At 35.0% G+C, this 14192-nt stretch overlaps 1 protein-coding gene across 4 annotated transcripts in view; it reads right to left on the bottom strand.

The window, feature by feature from the left end:
• The window catches only part of ATRNL1 (attractin like 1), a 436152-nt gene that overhangs the window by 316138 nt on the left and 105822 nt on the right, over positions 1 to 14192 (bottom strand). For all 4 annotated transcript variants that reach the window (XM_039709188.1, XM_039709189.1, XM_039709190.1 and 1 more), the window contains exons 18-19: positions 12477 to 12695; positions 7798 to 7935 (exon numbers count right to left, since the gene is read on the bottom strand). In XM_039709188.1, coding sequence (XP_039565122.1) covers positions 7798 to 7935; positions 12477 to 12695 — 357 coding nt within the window. The remainder of the gene's footprint in view (positions 1 to 7797; positions 7936 to 12476; positions 12696 to 14192) is intronic.

Raw genomic sequence — 14192 nt, 5'->3', positions numbered from 1 at the left:
CAAAGTTTCCTGTAAATTTCAGAGAGCTAATGATGGAATGCCAAATGTATGATCTTGCACCAGTGAATTCCACAAATACAACTCCCTACGTGCTAGACATTATAACAGCTAAGCAGAAAAACTATATAAAACCTCTGTATACCAAATTGCCATTTCAAACTCCAAGAGAGACAAAACTCCCATTTGAATATTTGTTCTACTTTAGGAAGATGCAGAAGTAAATGCCTTTGCTGGTGTTTATACTACTAATTGAGGATATTTAGGCTTCCTACATTTCTGTTTTTTTCCAGCAGATGTCAGTTAAAAGTTCATCACCTTCATTCTTAGTCCTACCTTAAACAGGACTCATAGCCCTAGAATATAAAATTTTGGACCAGAAACCTTTTTGAAACAGAACTGCATGTTGTAGAAGGAAAAAATCCAAGTTTACAGCTGTGTCCTAATGCAAGACTTTCTCATTTTTGGACTCCAAAAAACCACTTCTCAGGCCAAAAGCACATGCCCAACTTTTCCTGTTGAAATAGCATCATCCATCAATTCCTAAAGCTGTTAATCTCCAGGTGTTTTAAGACCAAAAATCATAGAAAAAGGTAGCATATTTGATATTTACTAAATAAAACTATTCGTAAGGAAACAATTCCATATTTAAGTTTACTGTCTTAAATGAAGTCATACAAATTTATATTCAGATGCTTTATATTTGATGCTTCTCTACCTGCCCTACGCAACCCCAAACTACAGGTAATTCTAAAGCTACATAGCAATAGTATTAAAGTGAAAAAATAAGACTTCTGCTTTCTGTTCACTCATTTCTTAAATAATTTTTTGAAACCTTGAAAAATAAGTCTAAATGTAAATTACAGGTACCTTTCTATGAACAACATACACAACAATTTGTTAAAAAAAAAAGAAGTGAATAAAAACTGTTTTCCTTGTCATGTTATCAACTTTTTCCTTTAGGAAAGACAGGTTGCTTTTGGTAATGCTTGAAATTATGTAATCTGCTGTCCATCAAATTTTATATACAAATGCTGTGTACATATTCATATATACATGTGTAATTATATTCTAAGAATATGGCTGGGGAGCAAACAAAGGCATCCTGTTGATATCATCCTGGGCTCCATGGGCTAATTTTCCTGGGATCTATTTCTATTGGTTTTCCTTATCACATTTCTCCTATTTTTCCATAGACAACCTAATTAAAATTGATGGTTTTGTTGCTAAAAATCAGAATGCATATTACTTAAAAGTATGTGTATTAGAGTGGGTTTTACTGCAGGCATCCCATCTAAGGAGCTCCACAATTATTTTAAGGTAATCAAACTGGATTCTTTTTCTAAATATCTAATACACTGATTACCCTCTGTGCTCTACAGAAACAGAGCTCTGTCTGTTCTTGAGGGTGCCCATGGCAGCTTTTAACAGTCTTTCTTTTGGAGAAGAAAGGAAGGAAATCAGAATCAACTCCTCCACAGAAGGTCATGATGAAAACACATTATGAAGGTTGCCACTGCTGAATAGGTACAAATGACGGAAATAGTGCCAGAGAAAACAATTTGTAAAGTCACCCATTAGGCACCTTTAAAAGTTAGATAGAACTTAAAATCCAAGGAGAACATTATCAATCTGCTGCCAGGATGAGTTTAACATCTTTCTCATGTCTCTCCTTCACAGACACTTATAGTAATGGCTTGTGGCACCCTTGGCCTCTTCTCTCCAAACCCCACATCTCAGCTGTCAGTAACTCAACAGACTAATCACATTTTCTGAAGAACAAGATTTGAACTCCATGGAAGAGCATTCTTCAGATGTAACTTCGCTGAGAACACATCACTAACAAGTTTTAGTTTTCATTCTTTTAACCAACACTAATAATTACAAATATGTTCTATACAACTAATCTACTGCTGGGTTAAATTTCACCAAAGTCCTTCAACCTAAGGTACTTTAAAGTAACTCTGACAAGTTAGTCTTTTATTGATACTTGTCTGATTTACTTTTTTTAATGTCTTGAGGCATTTCCTCTAGTTACATGCCAGTTGGGTGGCTCATGTCTAGATGCCAAAGTTTATGTGGAATGCGTTCAAGCAGCAGCAGGTGTAGATGTATACACATAGGTGCACAAATACAGGTGATACACACATTGTGTACATTAGCTAAAAACATACTGACTTTTGATAATGGTTTGAAGATCTCATAAAAAATCAGATGTTTCCAGTAAAAGATGAACTTCGCCTTTCCAAACAGAATTATTACAAACCAAACGTGGGGGGAAGCTGCTGCCTTTGGTATTGCAAGTGTCCAATGTGTGATAACAGGAAAAGGAAAAGATCTATAAAAGCAACAGAAATTCTGCAAACTTGCTTAAAAAACATCACCCCAACAGCCTGTGTGGTTGGAAGCTTTTACAGGATGGTCATCAGTGTCTCGGGTGCCTGTAAGGGCTGCTTAGAGAACAATCAGTGCAAGTTAAGACACAATGCTCCTGCTGTGCTGTGACTCACACTCTCCTTCTCCTGCAAAAGCAACAATGGCAACACAATTCTGGGAAAACTGAATGCTGCTTGGAGTGTTATCCCGTTATTAAAGAAAATGACAATACAGAAAAATGCTTATGTTATCTTATTATTATTAAATGTATTATACATTCATTGTGTGTGTCATTAGTTACTGTAAAGAATTTTTTTACTGGCATCTCATAAATTGTAATGATAATTTTTAAAAATACCACGCAGAAGGAAAATGACAAGGTGATAAGCAGCTAGAGCAATTTTTTTAACACTGACAACTAAGTAGATGATTAATAAGTTTGAAAATAATACTAAAAAAAATCACTAAGATGAAACAAAATTGTTCCAAGCAATCTCCCACTGAGAGGTTTTTTTGGTACTTTATGTGAAGTCTGTAGTACACATACAATTCTATTTTTTTCTAGAATTTCTATTTAAAAACTGCGTATTTCCCAGAAGTGCAGCACATAACAGAGCAAGACTCAGAAGAATACAAAACACAAAGAGAAACCACCAATACAACAAGCCAGGACCTCTTCCCACCTACAGTCAAAGCTGCTTTATTTTGAAAATCCAATAATATTCAATGGCGAATTTTCTGTTACTAAATTTCAATATTCATACCTTCAAAATCATCCCTCAAATGGGACTTGAGCAAAATCTAGAAAAAAATTTAAAAAGTGATTTGGAATATCTGCTTTCAAGCTCTTCAGCACCTCAGCCTGAAAGGCTGCCCAGGTGTCCCAGGAACAGACAAGGCTGAGCTGTGATTCTCTCATCTAATCTTTACCACAAATCTAGAAAAAAATTTAAAAAGTGATTTGGAATATCTGCTTTCAAGTTCTTCAGCACCTCAGACTGAAAGGCTGCCCAGGCTGAGCTGTGATTCTCTCATCTAATATTTACCACAGAAAAGAATGTGCCTTATTCTGCACAAGACAGATTACTTAAATATTTCTGGCACAGGCTGACAGCACTGAATTAGAACTCCAAGGACTTCCCATGGATTTGCTTAGCCTGGAAACCCAAACCTGTCTCTTCCCAGAGCACCCTATTCCCTCATGCTCAGAATTCACCTCTGCCTTCCCTCTTATTTTCTTACACATTGAGATAACTCTTCAAAAGGATGCTGTAACTTCACCTGGTAACTTGGGTGGTACCCTCTCTTCATGCTTTCTTTGCTAGACAGGGGGTTTGGATGACGAATCTTAAGCATGTGCACAGGGGGTCTGAACTTACTAATTTGAGCACTACCATTTATTTCCAAGAAGGAATGCAGATCTTTTTGTACAACTTAAAATATTTCATAATTTAAGGTAAGAAATCAATTTAATTTTCTATTGTGGCTACCTATTTGACACCACAGACTATGTGAAACCATTTTAATTAGTATAAGAACAGATAACTAATAGATTACAGCCACAGAACTCCCCTTATCATAAAAGACCCCTGCAATTTATTACTGATTTTTGTACAGAATACAGCAATGAATCAAATATAAAATAATTCAAACTATATATTTGTACAATGAAATGTCAAAAAGAACTGAAGGAGCACATATATCTTCACTGCAAGCCACATCTTAGGACAACTGAATATAAAACTCATTTTTACACCAAGAATACAAATTCTAACTCTCATTCTCTGTATTGAAAAGAGACTTCAAGTGACAGAATTTAAATGAGTAATTGGTATTAGGTATGGTTATTTCAAGAAAAAGAACAGTAATGACTTCTTAAAAATATGACTCTTGCCAAACTATTGCCCATCAGCAGCCAAAATACCACACTTCTGACACAACTAAACCAGAGTCTCAGCTACAGGGGAAACCTGCATAGGGTGGAAAGCTTTTTAACTGCACAGTAACTAAAATGCTACAGATTCAAAAATAAGTAGTATACAAATTAGTGATATCTTAGTAACATTAAGGACCCAAAATATGGTACATATCCACAGCTATAGGGCTATACACAGCTCATTTTCCTATATAATCAGAATACTTTATTCTCACCCAATATCTCCCTGCTTTCTAGATCTCATTCTCCAAGACACTACAGAATATTAGGGCTGGAGAAAAATGTGTGGAATCAGCTAGTTCCCTACCCATTTCCAAAGCTTGAGACGTTTGAAAATTTAAAAGGGATAGTACAAGTGGTAATGCAGATTTCATAGCATATTTAGGTAATCTTTCACAGTTTAACCAGTAGAAATTTTTCTTTGTATTCCACCTTAATCTTTCTTGTTGCAACCTAATCCCATTACTTCCTCCTCAACCAAAATGGGGACATGGGGGAAGGCACTTTATCATCTCCCTCTCTTTTCAGCTTCCCTTCATGCATCTGAAGCCTGCTATTATGCCTCCATCTTTTCTTTGTCCTTCTGCAAGGTTTGTCACATTTACTAAGCCTGCATCATATCAGGATGCAAAACAGGTCCTCAGATCTGTTTTAAAGCTATTGAAATGTCAGCAATTATAGTGAGTGAAAATCCCAAAAAGTCAATTCTTTTACCCATTCTTTAATCATAACCATTCAAAAACTTGTGAAATCTGAATTATATCTTTCTTCTATAACAACTGTTACTCATTTCATAGTAATTTAATACCATAACAATATGCAATACCACTATAAATGTATCAGTTATCTGATGACAGTTGTAAAGCCACCATTAGTACCAGAGTGGAAAAAAATAATTTTATTTTAACAGAATTTGCCATCCTTAGACAAAGGTCAGAACAGAATTGATCACTCAGAGGTGGACAGTCATTTCTTTTAGAGCTTTCTGAATTACCTCCTTGGAGTATAAACAGAAAGCGTTTAGGAAACTATTGGCATAGTTAGGGAGAAAAGATAAAAGCTTTCCAAGGACTTCAAGGCTTGCTATGCAAGTCCTCCTCTTTCCTGAGGGCTAATGGAATCTATATAAAAAAGGAAGGTTTTCTTGCAAATCATTTCAGTCTGTATCACCAACAGTCAAACTAAGAGCTCCGATTTTACCTACAAGTACATAAATCATGACAGCAGGAAACCTAATGTGTGCACTGAACACATAAGTACTTTCATCAGGACACTGGAAAAAAGTTATTTTATGTCATGAGTGCTAGGGAAATGACCTGCAGATTTTGTCCCAGAGCACATAACTTCACCTCTGCACTGCAGAGATTAAGTACATCCTCTCTGTCCCCAGCTTTGACTGCTCTCCAATTAGAAGCAAGCTGTGCCCTTGTAACTATAGCAACTTGATCCATGAAGAATATTACAGTATTACAGAGGTACTTTCAGAGTTACAGTCATCATCTTGTCATGCCTTTAAAAAGTTTTCAACCTGCATCCTCAGTTACTCAGGAGCTCCAAGGGAAAAACACACCATGTGCTCAGGCAGCCATGGAACCAAAGGCTGAGTCTTGGTGGAAAAGGCAGGTGGGGTCCAGCCAGAAAATGACACAAGATGCAATTCTAAAGATGACTGATTTTTAAGTTCCTTGTGATTCTTTTGTCCTTTGATTGGCTTTTTCATATAATTTCCTGCCTTATTTTCTCCTTATTTCAATCACACTTAGCTCAGCTTCTTTGAAGGTTTCCCTTTCTTCGACTCATATTTTTCTCCGCATATTTCTATTTTAATTATGGTTTTAATTTCCAGCCAACTTTAATTTTTTTCTGCATTACCAATAGCATTAGAAGAATGAAGGAGAAAAGAAACAGAACCATTACTTTTTTTCTTTATGTTTGCACTGTGCTTGATCCTAGCTATGGTTCCAAGATCCTCTTAATTCCCAGTAACATTGATTTGACTTATCTATGGATCACTGGTATTTTTTCCTGCAGAAATCCCTGGCCCACACTTTGGGCACCTCTATCACAGTACTCATGATACTGTAGAAAATCTAACAGTTCACAATTACTACATCCTTCAAAATATCCTAAGGATGTAAACATTTATTATACACTCTATACTAAAAATACAACAAACCATAGCAGATAAAGCATTGAAATAATGATCATTTTTATTTTTTAAAGCATTCTCTAGTCAACATAGCTCCTGTTAAAATCACGTCTACCAATAAAAATATGCATTTTTACAGACTAGGTTTGAAAAAACAAGTTGTAAAATTTATAATTTTACTGGTCTTATAAATTGATTTCAGCCATTATTGCACCATGCATATTTCACTAAAGGTGATGGAATGCTTATTTGGTTGATAGCTAATGTATCCCTGAAGAATAAAAGCTGTATGAATATATCATTTTGCCATAAAGGTGATACAGACAGCAAAAGAACATTTTGTCAACTTCAGGAGAAAAACTGAACTATTAAGAATTATTTAAAGCATCATAAAGCCTCAGCAAAATGTTCAATTGTCAATAAAGGCAGACATTAATCTTTCTATCCCCTTGAACACAATTTTTACATATCATGCTTGAGTGTACCAGATGTGAATCTTTATGCATTGCCTACTGCACATTAGAGTGCTGAGGAACCAACAAACCTTTTAAATGAAGAAATACTCCTTGAGAAGCAAATGTCTGGTTAAAGAAACATCAGTAATTGAGAAGGAAAATGAAGTTTTGTCATGGGACAAAACTTTCCAGCACCCTCCTAGATTCAAAGCCAATGTTATTGAGGTTCCATATTGAATATGTTCCTCCTTCCACTATTCAGTTTTAAGGGAAGGAGTTCCTGTAGCCCTACAGCAATATACAAAAACTACTTGGAGTATTTGACTTCATTCTCTCGTTCATTCCAAGAAGAATCCTCCAGTGCAGCAGTTTAAAAATTAAACTTTGAATGGGTCTGGGTGCCTTGCCATCCTCAGCACACCAGGACTTTTTGTTTCATCTATACAAGAGTAAGACCTGTTAGTCTGTTAAATGCATAATTCCTCCACTAGCACCATGTATTTATACAAATCAGTGTTACCAGATATTCTGGCAAATACTGAAGTTTATTTATAAGTACCTTCTCACTGTCTCTAACAGGATTGTTCGCATGGAATTTAATGACATGTCTCTGAAATAATTTGAGGTGTTGCTCCAACGAGGAAGTTTCTTCCTCCTCCTGAGAGAGCAGCAATTGCAAAATAATTACTCTGAATGAGTTTCTCTTTAAATACATTAATCTGATCTTGAATCATTAGTTTAGCTGATCAGCTCCTCTGTACTATAAAATAAACTTCTAACCTTTAAAGAAAAGTTAATTTCACGATACATTAAAAACATTAAATTCATATTACATAAAATGTCATTTTGCTATTTTTCTTTTTCCTTCCAATAGAAGAACTTACCTGTACATTGTCCTCCATTTGTGGGATCCCCATAATATCCTGGCATGCAGGTCTCACACTGTTTTCCTGTTGTTAGGTTTCTACACTGATCACAGACATTGCTGTTGATGCAGGTGCTGTGGCCATTACACTGGCAAGCTGGAATACAACATTTTAAAAGCTTCATTACTAAATTTCTCTTTGAACAAAATGATCTCTATGTGATTATGAAATTGTAGTACAATGTGATTCGGAGAAATTTAGTCCTGACTAATAACCAGCATAAATATATTTGCACTTTGACATAGAACCTCTTCAAAACAGCATTGCAATACAAGACGGACTCACACAAAAACTGCCTGTGTTGTGACACACCAGTTGTAAGGAGGGTTTTATGAGAAAAGGTTTTTTGGTTTTTTTTTACCATTGGAATTAATCCTTACAGCTTTAAACTGCTGTCTAGGCATTTCAGAAAGCTTTGAAGAGGTAGCAAGTCACTAACTGAGACTCCATGAAAACCCCAATACCTACACGCAAACGTGAAGCATTTGAAAACCTACTGTGATGCAGAACATGAACTCACAGCTAAGCATATCTAGTGGGCAGAGAGAATTCCAAAATAAATTAACTAAATATTACCTTATTTTTAATTGTCCTGACCCTCATTACTTTTGGCATACAAAGCAGTTCTAAAGACAACAGGACCACATCAAACAGCTTCAGTCTGTCCTCACTACAGTCGATTTTGGTGAAACTGAAAAAACTGGATTCCTATTGACATGTTTTTTTCACACCTGAACTTGAAAGCATAAAATTGCTTTTTGTCAAATAACATCACTATAAGCCACTGATCTTGTACCAGAGCTCCACTCCAGAGCTTCACATTTTGGGGAAACTCAGAAAGCACTGATCACTCCTGCAGCAAAATCACAATGTGAATCCTGCCAGCATCATTGATCCTGCTGCCAGGTTTTGAAGGATGACCTCTCTATAGAGTGGAGCTTTCAGAGCTCATGGTGTCCAGCAGATTAGTAATCTGTCAATTATAGCAGCTTGTCAAATGTCAAACCATGTCAGACCTGTCGATTCCTCAGTGCCAAAGTGGGTGGAAGATTTGGAAGAGGACAGCTATCACAGTAAGACTGTATTTTTTTTTTAAATTTGGATTTTTAATTTAAATGTCACAGTGATTGGTGTCTTGGCTAGGGGAAAAAAGGGATTCTCACTGCATGATTTAAAAGTTTTTAGAGCTGTTTTATAATTTAGTAACTTAATATATTTATAGCCATTTCCAGACTTGGCTCATAAACCATTAAAACCTCCCAAGTTGACAATCTCTTCTTTCTTCTGTAACTATGCCTAGACAATCTTCCAAACAAGTATTAAACATTTCTGTACCATTAGGTTTTCTCACTATCTTGACTACAGCTCTAGAAATCACAAGCCTTATTCTTCCCAAGAACACTTGAATTTTAGACACCTTTATGGTGTCTCCCTCTTTTGCAGTTTGTAGCCATTCTCAGGAAAAGCTACACAAAAGTACCATTGGCTGCAGATCCATTTTGGGGGTTGTATTCATACTTTAACCCTTAAATTACTTAAAGCAAACATAAAAAAAATATGACCCAATAAGCCTGAAGTAAAAACAGAGAGTACATTAAAGAGATGTTCTATTAAAGTAAGTCTGTCTAATTAAGAGTACATAATTGTGTAGGACAAATGCTTAATACTAATATTCTCTAACTAGTGGGCCATTGGTTTATAGATTTTCTATTCTTGCTTATACTTACTTTTGTATTTCTTAATTTTTGTGTTATACAGGGTGATGAAAGCATCCTTAATTGTAAAGTTTAGTTTTCTGCAAGTCATAATATTATCTGGTCATACCTGACAGATCTGAATTCTTTTATTTTGTTGGTCAAAGTAAACGGAAGAGATTTTAAAACAAATTCAAAAAACATATACACAATAAGAAGTAATGCCATCAACAACTGACATGACACACCATAGAAAAATTACGTTATGTATTTGCTGATTTCCCTAAAAATATGCATCTCATTGGAAAAAGTCAGAAGTGAAAGTTCAATAAATTTCAAAGTCGGTACAGTGCAATCAAACTGGAGACATCAGTATTAAATAATTTAAAAAGCCATTAAATTAATGAGACACAGTAATGAGCAATTAAGTAAGAATTAGGAGTTAAATTTGTAAAAGTTCTTTTTTCCTTAAGTCCTTTTAATGTACATCACTGGCAGCAACAAAGTCATTTTCCTCACACACAAAAATGTGCTTCAGCTGAATCCTCAGTCAGACTGCCCTGGAGAGAAGCAATTTTATGTCTAATTTGCTTTGGACCTCTGTGTTGAAATAGCTGATGAAGCTGACAATTGTTGGTAATTATAGTTTTAAGAAAATAGTTGAAAGCAGGAAAATTTACGATCAGGGTGTCTTCATTGCAATCTGGATCTAGTGTAAAGATACTTCATCTAGTTTTAAACAAACTAGTTAGAATCTACTCACACTTCTTTTCAGAGGAGAAATTTAGACTTAAAAGAAAAATTTGGGCTTACATTCTACCTAAACCTTTCTTCTCATGAGGTGAATGTCAAAGCTATTTTTCTTTTCTTCATATATATATATGTTATTTGCAAACTAATTTATAACAACAGTTCTGTTAAACTAAGAATTCAATGAAAATAAAATTGTATTCCTATCAAAAGAAATACTATGACAGCTTAATTGAAGCCCATGAATTTGAAAGTGACCAATCACAAAAATAAACATCTTCTATACTGCCTGATGAATAGTAATCTTGAAGTTTGGAACAAACAGAAAATGAGAAGGAATTTTAAATTTTTATCATCAGCACAATTGCCCAGAAGTGCTATAAGGAGGATGGATATGGACTACAAGGAAAAATAAGTTCATGCCTGAATGACCATGAATGGTTCAGCCAACTATTCATCAATGTGGCAGAATAATCTCCAAACTGCATGGTATAAACTATTTATATTTCATCCTAACTGCAAACTGTTCAGTAGGCTTCCATAGACTTAGTCTAATTCTATTTTGTTTCAAGTGCATCAAATGATTGCTGTGCTAAGAATAAACTGTGTTAGTATAATCCACTACAGAAAATATTCTACAAAAATGAAAACAAAAATCTTAAGAACAAAACCTCCAGCCTAAACAGATAAAAAAGAAATTTCACATCAATTGAAGTTTTAATTCTATGACTTCTGTACTATTTGTCCCTTAAACTCATAAAGCTAGGGAATGTTAAACTGAAGAGGAACTTTAGTAAATTCTCTATAAGAGAATATTTATATATATATTTATAAATATTAATATTTATTCTTGATGGATAAAATTCTGTGTTCATTGTATGAACATACAATGAACACAGAATTTTATCCATCAAGAATAAATATTAAACCCAGCTGTTTAGACAAGCAATATATTCACCTGTTACAATTTCACTAGTGGCATAATTTATGCATTCCAGTGAAGGGTTAACAATCCTTCAATATCAATATAGAGACTAAGTAATGAAATTTCTATACAACAACAGAATGTCATTCTATTGTCTCCAGAAACATACTAGAGGCTTCTTTATTCAGGAAGTAGTATTTAGATGATGTGAAAGGTTTCTTTGGTTTTAACTGAAAATATGCAACAATGTTCACTGGAGTTTATATTTAATTTCATTTTTCTAAGACTTCAAAAAACCCTCACTCTATATATATATGCAACAACAGAGAGAATGAACTGAGGAAAAAAGCAGACAAGAAGGGAAACACAGCTGCATATATCCATAAAATTATTGATCCTACAGAAGCTCCAGCTTCCAGGATTAGCAGCACTAGAACATTTCCTGAAAAAGTAACTTTAGCACAGTTACACCATTTATTCTTTAAAAAAAAAAATCACCACAAAGTTTTCAAGCTGTCTTTTAAACTGTATTATTTATTGTAAATTACTTCTGGAGGGCTGTCAAAGTCCCTAGTGTGCTTTTCATTTGCCTGCAGTCCTCCACAGCTGCTTCCACACTCGGCTGTCAGGGTTGGAGGATTTCCACACAGGAGGCTGCACCAGCACAGCTTTCACTGTCTTACAGCACCTGATATCTTCCTTACTTTTCCAATGAACTCAAAAATTAATACTCTAATCAGACTGGTGTGGCTTAAATTGAGAGTTCAGGCATTCTCTTTAAGGCTACACAAGCACACATTCTATTCAGTCTGTGTCTAAAAGGTCAGCTGGAAGCACAGCTCAGGTTTTGGCAGCCCCCCATTCTGACAGTCAGCTGGACTTGGCGAGAGCAGGAGGGAATTTTGTGTCTATCAGTCTTCCCCTATGGATAATTTTTCCTCTGTTCCACTCCTTGATGGATACAGAAGCCAGAAGAAAGTAAGAGCTGAAGAAAATTCACATTGATTTCTAAATGTGGAGGGATAGGGCAGGTGAAAGGTGAAAACTTATTTACAAATAAATGGCATTTTGGCTAAACTACTTGCACTGCATTTCACAAATCAACCTACACTTGTTTTCAGTACACAAACAAACTCTATATTTAGGAAATCTTTTGTAAAAAACAAGTTTTCATGAAAATGCTATTTGCATTACTTAGAACAATCACATTATTTTGGTGTGCTTAAACTCTTATTTCATATGTAAGAAAGAATGGAAGCAAACCTTACCTGGACACTGGATAAAAGACCACTCATAATTTTTTTCTTTTGGGCAAAGAGTAGCATCAAGCACCATTTCATTGGAGTGGACACTGACAGGTTTCATTGGGCCTCTGGAGGAGCCTTCCAAGCACTGTCCTTTGCCAGTGTTACTGGGATCATTGCACCATCCACACCCTGGCTGCTCCAAACACTGTCCACAGGTCCTCAGCCCAGAGCAGTTTTGAGCTTTAGTACACGGAATACAATATTAATGTATTGTTTTTTAAATAAGATGCTTGAATTTTACAACAGAAGACGGAGAATTAAATTTTCTTGTGCAAATTTAAAAAAAAAATTCAGTTATACTAGTAAGAATATCTCAGTTTTCATTAAAAGCTGGACAGCCTTAAAGATCACAAAATATGCAGCAGGTGTTTGTTATATCACAGTGCAACAATAAAAACTTCAAATCAACAAAGAAAATGAAGCAGAACAAGAATATTGCACATCTTCATTACACGCAGAAGAAAATGTATATTCTTTCCTTATTAGTAGTATATAATGCATTTATTCCAAATTTTACTGAGATAAACAGCCCTTCCAAAGGGAAAACTAGAATTCAATGTCAATAAACCAAGTAAGACTGATAATACTTATAAATAGAAAAAGCCACAGGATCATTCCAATTCAAATCAAAAATTATTTTGGGCACAAGTATCCCTGGATGTCACCTGAGTATTCACCTACAGATATGGCTTAGTCTCCTGACATACAGCTTTTGAAACAAGCTAGCAAACCACACATCTCAAGCAACAAGTCATGATTCAGCCCCATTTAAATTAACTGTATCTTAAGTTTCTCATCAGTTAGTCAGGTTTCATTTTTAAAATTGCATTCTAAAATCCAAATATCCCTTTAGACCTTTTAGACTCTATTCTTTAAAATTATTAAACGGTCTTCCTCATATTTCAAATCTGTTTAGAACCAAATAAAACTCTTATTCTGAAGTTACTGTAATTTTTTATTAATAAGAAATTAATATTTTAGTAACTTCATGAACACCATTAAAGTTCCCAAGCTTCTTTAAGCTTTTTCTGACACATATTAGTTTTTTTAATTACTGCTGTAACACTGGATCAAATTAACATCAGACTCATTCAAACATTGATCACTATGGGTTGCTGTCGCTCCTCACAATAACTTTATAGGCTTTCAAAATTAAATTTTAAAAGCACACATGAAGGTAAGCTCCTGCTGTGAAGCCAAAATTATCCAAGTTTCTTTTTAAAAAGAAGAAAGTAATTTAAAGAGTCCCAGAGTTATTTTGAAGGACACAAATGGTTTCTACATTTCTCAATTTGGCTCAGCTGCAGCCAGAACACTGCATCCAAATAATGCTCAGAGCTACCTGGGCTCCTCTGGTCCACAAAAGGAATACTAAACAGAATGATTTCATTGCTAACCAAATTAAATGAGAGCAGAATAAAGCTAGCTCCTCTGCCTTCAGCAACTATTAAAATTGTTTTAAAGTAATGAAAGCTGTAAAAAGAAAAAATACTGCACAGTCTAAAGATACCTGCAGATATCAGGAAAACAGGCAGTGAAGAGTCTGAGAGAATCTCAAAAGGATTTTAACAGCACATGAAAGCTGAAGCAAGAGCTCTTCAATAGACTTGAAAGAATCCAAACAGGAGGAAATGTTTCAAGTTTCCCAAATATGGAAAATAGCAGGGATGGGAAAAG

The sequence above is a fragment of the Passer montanus genome, unplaced genomic scaffold (genome assembly GCF_014805655.1).
Source record: "Passer montanus isolate IOZ18808 unplaced genomic scaffold, ASM1480565v1 scaffold21, whole genome shotgun sequence".
Lineage (NCBI taxonomy): Eukaryota > Metazoa > Chordata > Aves > Passeriformes > Passeridae > Passer > Passer montanus.
Note: the sequence above shows the minus strand (reverse complement) of the source record. Positions and strands in the feature narration are given on the sequence as shown.